This window comes from Lolium rigidum, chromosome 1 (genome assembly GCF_022539505.1).
Source record: "Lolium rigidum isolate FL_2022 chromosome 1, APGP_CSIRO_Lrig_0.1, whole genome shotgun sequence".
Taxonomy (NCBI): Eukaryota; Viridiplantae; Streptophyta; class Magnoliopsida; order Poales; family Poaceae; genus Lolium; species Lolium rigidum.
In genome coordinates, this window is record NC_061508.1 from 335,064,730 (window position 1) to 335,074,939 (window position 10,210).

The 10,210-nt window shown below is 46.1% G+C and overlaps 1 protein-coding gene across 1 annotated transcript; it reads right to left on the reverse strand.

The window, feature by feature from the left end:
- Window positions 1–6,329: 6,329 nt before the first annotated feature.
- Window positions 6,330–8,063, reverse strand: LOC124684419 (transcription factor TCP15-like). Its single transcript, XM_047218735.1, has one exon. The coding sequence runs from the start codon at window positions 7,679–7,681 to the stop codon at window positions 6,518–6,520; it is 1,164 nt and encodes a 387-aa protein (XP_047074691.1). The 5' UTR covers window positions 7,682–8,063; the 3' UTR covers window positions 6,330–6,517.
- Between the last annotated feature and the right edge of the window lie 2,147 nt (window positions 8,064–10,210).

Consider the following 10,210-nt stretch of genomic DNA (forward strand, 5'->3'; position numbering starts at 1 on the left):
ACCATGGCGGCGTAGAGTCCTCCGGGAGATGATTCCCCTCTCCGGCAGGGTGCCGGAGGCGATCTCCAGGATCCCCCGAGATGGGATCGGCGGCGACGGCGTCTCAGTAATGTTTTCCGTATCGTGGCTCTCGGCATCGGGGGTTTCGTCACGGAGGCTATTTGTAGGCGGAAGGGCAAGTCGAGAGGCGGCACGGGGGGCCCACACCACGGGCCGCGCGGCCAAGGGGGGCCGCGCCGCCCTAGGGTTTGGCCACCCCGTGGCCCCTCTTCGTCTCGTCTTCGGTCTTCCGGAAGCTTCGTGAGAAAATAGGCCTCCGGGCTTTTATTTCGTCCAATTCCGAGAATATTTCTTTACTAGGATTTCTGAAACCAAAAACAGCAGAAACAAAGAATCGGCACTTCGGCATCTTGTTAATAGGTTAGTTCCAGAAAATGCACGAATATGATATAAAGTGTGCATAAAACATGTAGATAACATCAATAATGTGGCATGGAACACAGGAAATTATCGATACGTTGGAGACGTATCAGGGACCGAGCCGCCTATGGCGGCTAAGTCTTCCGAGGCAGCGGCTCCGACGGCTTCCGCGCCTACGACGGTCATGGCGGGGATGATACAGGGGGCTTCTTCACCCACTACCCCTGTGTCATCGCCATCTTCTTCACCGGCTGGTTCGCCGCCTCGCTCGCCCACTTCTTCGCCAGCCTCCTTGCGGCAGCCTACACCCACGGTTCCTCCTCCGGTCGTTCAGCCGACGGTGAGGAGGAGTGGGAGGTTTGCTCTTTCGGAGGATGGGGCGGGGGTGACGGATGAGGACGTCATGCAGCGAGCCATGCGACGCAAGGCGGAGATGAACCTCGACACGGCAGGTACTAAACAACCGTCTAAGTCTTTTGTTTCTTTTTCAGATACTCGTATTTCTTCTAATTTGAGTAGCCTAGGGATTTCTTTGGGTAGTCGTAATGACGAGATTTCTGTTTCGGCTAATGTGTTGAGACAAACGGAGCTTGACCGTTTAACGGTTGCCCCGAATGACTCCATCGGGCCCGAAACGGCGATTATAGACGATGATGAAGATGATGACATCCTAGATGGTCAAATTCTCTCGGCTATAATTGGCAACATTTCAGAAGTTGATCTAGAACATGCGGAGCTTAGTTCTGATTTGCAAGCATCCGAACGTGGTTCTCGATCATCGGCTGGAAAGAAATCTCGTAGGTATGGCAAGAACTTTAAATCTAAAATAGTTTCTCGATGAATGGCATGTTCCGGAATAGCAGAGGTCTTCGCGACTTGGCTAAGCATTCCCACATTGCTGATGGTTGTAGAGATTATGATTTAGATTTTCTTGCTATATCGGAGAAGGGTAGGCGAAATTTATCTCAAAGTTTTCTCGACCGTTTGTCGGGCGGGATTAACTTTCAGTGGTTCTCTCGCCCGCCACGAGGTAGGTCCGGAGGCATTTTACTTGGCGTCCGCATAGACACCATGACCGTCTTGGCTAGTTCTGATGGAGAGTATCATATTAAACTCGACATTCAGAATAAAGCCGACGGTTTCGTGTGGAGTCTGGGTTGCCGTGTATGGTGCCGCTCAAGAAGAGTTTAAGGCTGACTTTTTACGTGAGTTGGTAAACCTTACAAAGGATAATCCCTACCCGATTTTAATCGGAGGTGATTTTAATTTGTTGAGGTTTCCTCATGAGAAAAGTAAAGGCCGTTTTGATGGTCATTGGCCTTTCTTGTTCAACGCTGTCATTGATAGCCTTGACTTAAGAGAGGTGTTTATGATCGGTCGACAGCTTACTTGGGCGAACAGCTTGCCGGAGCCCACATACGAGAAACTAGATCGCGTGTTGATGGATACCGAATGGGAAAATAAATACCCTCTCGGTGTCAGTCCGCGCACTAGAACGTATTGAAAAACTGTCTGACCACGCTCCCATCCTTTTAACCACCGGGAATCCCACACCCGTTCGTAAACGGCCGTTCAAATTTGAACTTGGCTGGTTATATCGAGAGGGATTTCATGATATGGTTAAAAGGGTTTGGGACAGACCGGTCGGGGGGAGTACGCCCATTTTGAGATGGAATAATAAAATGCGTTCTATGCGCAAACATCTATCCGGTTGGGCTGCCCATACGGCTGGTATTCTTAAAAAGAGAAGTCTCGCTTATCAACTCGTGATTGATGAGCTTGAGGTCTGTTGCGGAGACTAGACCCCTGTCTACACATGAGATTGAGCTTAAAAATCAATCCAATGAACAGATGGCGGGTCTTCTTCGCGAAGAGGAGCTCAAATGGTATCAACGATCCAAAGCTCAATTCATCTTGGAAGGAGACTTCGAACACGCGGTATTTCCATGGCTTAGCTAATGGGAGACACCGGAAAAAACGTATTCACTCTCTTATTCAAGATGAAGGGTTGATTGAAGGCCATGAGCAACTCAAGTCTTACATTACAAATTATTATAAGGGTCTGTTTGGTCCTCCGGAGGAAAGTACTTTCTCTCTTAACGAGGACTTAACGGATGATATACCCCAAGTTTCTTTGGAAGAAAATGGCTTGCTAACCGCACCTTATAATGAGGAAGAGGTTAAGAAGGCAGTTTTCCAAATGGAATGTAACAAAGCACCGGGTCCAGATGGGTTTCCAGCAGAGTTTTATCAAACTTTCTGGGATACTATTAAATCGGACCTTCTAGATTTGTTCGATGATTTACACATTGGACAACTAGAATTATTTCGTCTAAATTTTGGTGAAGTTATCTTGTTACCGAAAATTAATGAGGCGTAAAGGATCCAACAATATAGACCCATTTGCCTATTAAATGTAAGTTTCAAGATTTTCACGAAAGTGGCCACCATTAGACTTAATACGGTTGCGAGATCATGTTGTTTTACCATCGCAGACAGCCTTTATGCAAGGACGTAATATCCTTGATGGAGTGGCGGTTTTGCATGAGACGGTACATGAGATGCATTCTAAGAAATTAAATGGGGTTATTTTAAAGCTTGATTTTGAGAAGGCGTATGATAAAGTTAAATGGTCTTTCCTTCAATAGACACTCAGGATGAAAGGTTTTTCGCCTGAGTGGCGAGCTCTAATTCATGACTTCGTGTATGGAGGTAGTGTTGCAATCCGGGTTAATGATGACACCGGACACTACTTCCAAACAAGAAAAGGGTTACGCCAGGGAGATCCGCTATCTCCGATGTTATTTAACATCGTAGCGGATATGTTGGCGGTACTCATAGAGAGAGCCAAGTCTGATGGTCAGATTGAAGGTGTGATTCCATATCTGGTTGATGGTGGCTTATTTATCCTTCAATACGCTGATGATACAATTCTGTTTATGGATCATGATCTTGAAAAAGCTCGAAATCTGAAATTAATTTTAGCAGCTTTTGAGCAATTATCAGGACTGAAAATTAACTTCCATAAAAGTGAATTGTTCCGCTTCGGTGATGCCCAAGACGATGTAGCTCGTATACGAGTTATTTGGTTGTGGGCAAGGCCAATTTCCGATTCGCTATTTGGGTATTCCGATTCACTATCGGAGACCGACAATTGCGGAATGGAAATTAGTGGAAGAAAGATTACAAAAACGCCTCGGTAGTTGGAAAGGTAAATTGTTGTCCCCGGGTGGAAGATTGGTACTCATTAATTCAGTACTAACTAATATGGTACCGTATATGTTATCATTCTTCATCCTACCAAAAGGAATTCTGCATAAACTCGATTATTATCGATCCAGATTCTTTTGGCAAGGGGACAACGAGAAAAAGAAATATCGGCTGGTTAAATGGAGTATAGTTTGTAGTCCCAAAGATCAAGGAGGGCTTGGAGTTCATGACCCGAAAGTCAAGAATTCAGCTCTTCCGGGTAAATGGCTTTTTAAGCTACTTACCGAGGATGGGATTTGGCAAACTATACTTCGGAGAAAATACATCGGCTCGAAGACATTATCTCGGGTGGTTTGGAAACCTGGGGATTCACACTTCGGGCTGGTCTTATGGCGACAAAAAATGTTTTTTTCGACATGGGACTTTCTCCATTAAGAATGGAGCGCAGATACGTTTCCGGGAAGATGCTTGGCTAGACAATGCACCCCTATGTGAACAAGTATCCCGCTTTGTATAGAATTGCGCGTCGCCAAGGTGATACCATTGCAACCGTAATGGCTACCTCACCCCCGAATGTGACGTTCGGACGGGTTTTACTAGGACAAAGGCTCGTGGCATGGAACAACCTAATTCGGAGGCTTGGAGATATTCAGTTATCGCCGAACCGGATGAATTTCGATGGAACCTCCACGTAGATGGTTCTTTTTCCGTAAAATCTTTATACAATGCGATGCTACTTTCCGATTTACCAGTTGATAATAATAAGAAAATTTGGAAGATGAAGATACCATTAAAAATTAAAATTTTTGGATGGTATCTTCGTCGAGGGTTATTCTCACCAAAGACAATCTTGTTAAGCGGAATTGGCACGGAAGTACACGATATGTTTTTTGTCATCATGATGAAACTATCAATCATTTATTCTTCCAAGTGCCAATTTGCGAGATCTATATGGTCGATCATCCAAGTAGCGTCTACCTTGTATCCTCCGACTAGTGTCGCTAATGTCTTTGGCAATTGGCTTCATGGTATCAACTCAAGGTTTAAAATGCTTTTTAGGATGGGGGTGCTAGCAGCTTATCCGGGCGCTCCGGCTATGTAGAAATGACAAGATCTTTAACGATATAAATTGCTCTTTGTTGCGGGTTATCTACGGATGCACAGGTATTCTCCGTTCGTGGTTACCTCTTCAGCGTGTGGAGAACCGAGACCTGTTTACGGAGGTCTGTACACGGTTGGAGAATACGGCGAGGGATACTTTTTCCCTACATGGGTGGCAGCATAGTCTACGGATAGTTGCTCCACCTAGCTCTTAGGCGTTATATGATTCATCGTTCCGATATGTATTTCGCCTATTTTTGTTTTTCTACAACTTTGATCACTTGAGACAACAAACGGCTGTGTGCATCCTGGTTATGCAGAGGCTGGATGTAATTGCTTTTTGAAGTAATAAAGCATCCTTTATCGAAAAAATATATATTGTCGGTCAAAAAATACACTAGAAATTACCACGTTAGCGGGTCTACATTATCCAGAAAGGAAAGGACATGTGTACGTACGCACTTGTGCAGTTGGGCTAGAGTACGAACTAGGTGGCCAACTGGCCAATGCATGGCAGCCATGCTTGCTAATTTCTCTAGCTTTGACGTACTCTCCTTGCTGAAGTTCCAATGAAAACCCTAGTCTTTATAATTAACAAGCTCCTGAGATCAGGGTCAGGCCGGCCTTTATTCATCGTTATTCAGTACTATAGAACCCAGATTTGGTGACAAAAAAAAGCAGTCATATAATGAAATGAAGGATGAAAGTAGCTCAATCGGGCTGGGACAAAATGTTGACTCTCCTGGTTCAGGTTCAAACTCCATCCATGGCTGCAATCCTTCGAATCTTTTTTAAAGTAAGCTTGGTGCATGTATTTTAATTATAGAAAGCTCACATAGTGTATTTCTTGTACTATACTATCACTAGTTCATATCTAATTCGATCTTTGGCTAGAACATGTAATTCTCAGAGACTGGCGATAGTCCCGTGAACGAGACCTCCCGTGCATGATATCATTAGGTATCGTCATGTTTCAATGTGTTTACTCAAATTGAAACACAATGTTTCTCAATGAAACTTGGTAAAACAAGGTAGCACGAATCTAAAAGCAAGATATATCAACGGCACAAACATGCACGGGACAATCACAGTTCTTTGCAATTCCCACATTGTATCAGACCTAAATCCTAGCCAACGCAATATTTGAAATAAAGAAGATTTGGGACCTCCCTACAAAAAATCTAAGGAAAAACGTATAAGATCCGTGCGAGATCTAAAAACAAAATCCCACCGGCTTAGACGTGAGGGGAATTGTTGAATATAATTGTCTAGTATCTTCTATTAAATCGGTCTTATGGTTGAACTGGGTAGAGCATGCAATTCCGACATATATTTGCATGTATCTATACACTGTAATGAGTCTAGAGATACATACATATCTACTGTCTATACAAATATGCGACAAGTAAATTTGAAATAAAGGGAGTATTTTTTTCGAGCATACTTTTTAAACTTTTGAAATACCCATTCTTAAAATTCTAGGCCTCTTCCGCACAAACATATGAAAATGGGTCGATTATCTAGATAGATCCACGATACATTTATCTCTCTCACTTGCCAAGATATAGAAAAATGATTCGCCCTGATGTGCCACGGGATGCAAAACTGAAAATGCAATATTACGTGCGTGTGATCCTCGTTGGAGTCTGAAATTAATCCGCCCTAACAAGCCAATACTGTATTAAGCAATCGAGAACACACACGAAATTAAGAAGAACAAATAATGTATTGTAGAAAAAACACAAAATTGACACGTCAAACCGGTCGCTGCGAAGCCCCCACGACGCTACGAGTCGCTGGCGCTCATGCTTTTGTTGGGCTCGCCGCCACCGTGCTGATGATGCTGATCCGTAAGTTGGTGCTGATGGAGCGCGGTGGCTTCTGCCCCGATGCTGTGCCCCGCAACGGTGACCTCCGACGCCGCTGCATGTTGTCCACGGTACGCGTTGAGCGCGGCGAGGATCCCCATCTGCCCCTCGCCGGATCCGGCCTGGCCGAGACCAAGCTGCTGCGCGTGCAGCGCCATCGGTGCCGGGATGTTCATGAAATGTAGCCCGCTCGGTACGCCACGGTACACTGCCGCCGCGCCGCCGACACTCCCGGATTGCGGGAACGTCCAGATCGACTCGCCGCCCCCACCGCTTGGCGACGCTCCGGCGCCCTGCGCGCTGCTCGTCGGCACCATCCATACCGTGCCCGGCATTTGGCTCTGCGTGTACCCAGCCATCTGCTGCTGGTACTGTTGTTGATGATGTTGCTGCTGCTGCTGCATTTCTTGCTCCCACCGCCGCTTCCTGGACATGTCGGTGTTAGCGGCCGGCGACGACGAAGAGGGCGACACGTCGAGGCCGACGCTCCCGGAGTGGAAGCTCAGCAGCAGCGGGGATGACGAGGAGGTGGTGGTGGAGGACGGGCTCTCCAGGCTGCCGCCGAACCCAAGGCCGACGTAGCGGTCCCACGCGTCGGAGCGAGCGCCGCCGCCGAAGCGAGAGCCCATCAACCCAGCGCCGCGGAGATGGGTGGGGATAGTGGAGAGCATGGAGCCGGACGAACGGAGAGAGATGTTGAGGGAGGTGAAGTTGGCCGGGATGGTGCCCGTGCCGGTAGCCGCGATCACCGCGGGCTCCGCCTGCTGCAGTAGCCACTCGATGGTCTCGCCGTCCGTCTTGTGCCCCAGCTCCCGCGTCAGCTGGAACACCCGCGCCGCGCAGATCGCCGGCATCCGGATGCGCCTCCCGCGACCGTCCACCTTCGTGTGGCGGTCCTTGCTCGTGGTCCGCTTCGGCGGTGCCGCCTTCCGGACCTGCAGCTCGGACCCATTCGTCCGGTCTGGGGCGGCGCCCAACCCAGCAGCCGGGGAAGTGGAGCACGGATGCTCCTCCTTCTTCTCCAGGAGCTGCAGGGGGAAGTTGAGGCGGCGACCTCCACCGGCCTCTCCGGTAATATCCATGGCCTCGACTAGGCCATAGACGTATACGCACAAGATGCTGTCCTTCGGTTAGGGAAAGTTGAGCGGTCGGTTTGGTTTGGCGACGCACCAACACCCAAGCTGTTCTTGTGGGGTTTTCTTAACGTGTTAGGTAGGGACGACGGCGGTGGTGGCAGTGGCGGTGGCGGCGCTAGAGTGAGGAAGAGATCGAGCAGTAGAGAGAGCAAACACTGTAGGTTGGCAAGAATTATTTTTCATAAGCATGATGATGACAGAGAGACGGGTGCTTGTGGAGATCAACGAAACACTATTTTATGGTGCTTGGGTAGGTTTGCCTGGTGTATGCGCAGCAGGGAGGGAAGAGGGCTCGAGGAGGCGAAGGAAGGATCATATGATAGGGGAGGGGGAGAGGACGGAGAAGAGAGAAAGAGAAAGAGGGAGAAACATCAAGGCAGGAGATGATGGTGTACTTTGTCGGGATTGGAGGAGAGAGATCACGACGCATTAAAGGTATATGTTTGAGAGAGACAGGGGGAGAAAGAGATTAGGATAAGGGAAGATTATTTTTATTCTTCTCGTTGGTAAGAATGATTTGATGTGTTTCAAAGCAATGTGATAATTCACCGAGAATAAGCATGGTTTGTTTTATACTCTGATCTGATAGTTTTGGACTTATGAGTTTTGAAGAATAGTTGGTTTGCCGCTGCACATCTACAGGCAAATTAGATTGCTTAACCATTGGCAAGATGCACTACGGGAACCGGTTAACGCGGCACAGACCATTTTGGCCGTCGGCACAACCCATTCTGCCCGTCGGTCCATCTCCTAGGTGGGCTTGGCGGAGGCCTAACGGACGTTAGCCCGTGTAAGGTCCTGTGGTGCATTATTTTTCAAAAAGAATTTCAACTTCTTTTTCGAGGCAATTTTTGAATTACTTGCCAGTTAATCTTTGAGTCAAACTTTTCATCCGGTCACCCATCGTCAAACTGCTCCCATTCCGGCTCGCTTAACTTTTTTGTTCCTTCCGGTTGAGCTTATTAACCCTTGAGCCACGACATCACACTTCTTTATTATTTAGATTCTAAACAATTATTTGACTAAACAATAATGAATACATTATTGTTGTTTAATAATAAATCCTGAAATAATAAAATATTTTTTACTTTTTTTTTATCAAATCTAAAAGCTGAAAAACCATATTTCCTTTCTCCCTTTTGAGGAATCTAAAACATCGGTAAACAGCCATAGGCTGTTCAAATCAGATGTAAAAATTTACGTAGATAAAAAATGTTTTCTCGGAGTTCGTGTGCAACCAGAAAAGCCGTTTTATTGAAATATAATGAAATTTTGCATAATATATCAAAATTCATGTTTGTTAATTTTCCTAACAACTAGACCACATAATATCATCTCAATGAATTTTATTTTTTTGAATTTTCTAACTTTTTCTTATATTTTTTGAAAACTAAAAAGGCGATTCAGGGAGGGGGTGTGGAGAAAAAGTCACCGTCGGCATAGGGCTGGAGAGGGAAAAACGAGAAAAACATGTGTCGGCCGCTAGTCCTAGCACAGTTCCGTCATTGCCTCACCGTCGCGGTGGAGACCATGTGTCGACTGTTTTTTTCTATGCCGACGGTGGTCGTCTGTATAGGTCGCCCTTTTTCTGTTTGAACCCTATGCCGAAGGCCCCCCAAAAAAGCCGTCGGCAACGAGCCTGGCCGTCGGCACCTTGACGTTTTCCCGTAGTGATGATCTCGAGTAGGCACGATTTTAAATTTATGAATCGCAATTTTTTTGGACCTCGTCGAATTAACCCAACTTTAATAAATTGTGCAAACTTCGAATCTTATTTCTAAATGTTTATATCTTTGTCATCTAGTTTAGAAGATTTTTGACATGATTGAATTTGATTTGAATCTAAGCTAAAACTTCGAGGTGAAACAATTTCTATACCCGAGTTGGAAAAAATGTTGATCCATTGTATGTCAATAGTGAACTCAACAAGGTTGTGTTGTCAGGTTAAAGGTTGGACAGCTAGATTTTTTATATGTTCTATGCTGAAGGATCGCGAGAGGTCGACTTTAAATTAGCAAAGCCAAAACCGACCAACAACCTCAACCACACCATTATTGCCCCCCGCGAGGAGTTAATGATGGAAAAAAAACATGGTAAGACACCTTAATCTAAATGAGGGGGATTCAGACAACACCTCCAAGGAGGAGGACAACGGCACAACGCCCATGAGCATCGATGTCGCTGGCACGTTCCAAGTACCTGCAAAGCTTCCGCCAAATTCCCAATCCTCCAAACTTTGATCTTTGCCTAGGCCAGCAACACAAATGAACCAACGACATTGGGAAGGAATCACTGTCAGACATAATACCTATAGGCATGGTTTAGTACAACACCCAATATGTATCTATATGTAAACGCCACTATAGCGGATGTTCTTACAACTATATAACGTGTAATCCGAGCCCCTATGAGGGCATCGATTCCTCTTTGTTAACGTGATATCAGGGACAGGAGATCTTAAATTCAAGACTCTAG

Bases quoted from the DNA above. Each gene is read 5' to 3' on its own strand.
- LOC124684419 (XM_047218735.1), bottom strand. From the start codon at position 7,681: ATGGATATTACCGGAGAGGCCGGTGGAGGTCGCCGCCTCAACTTCCCC.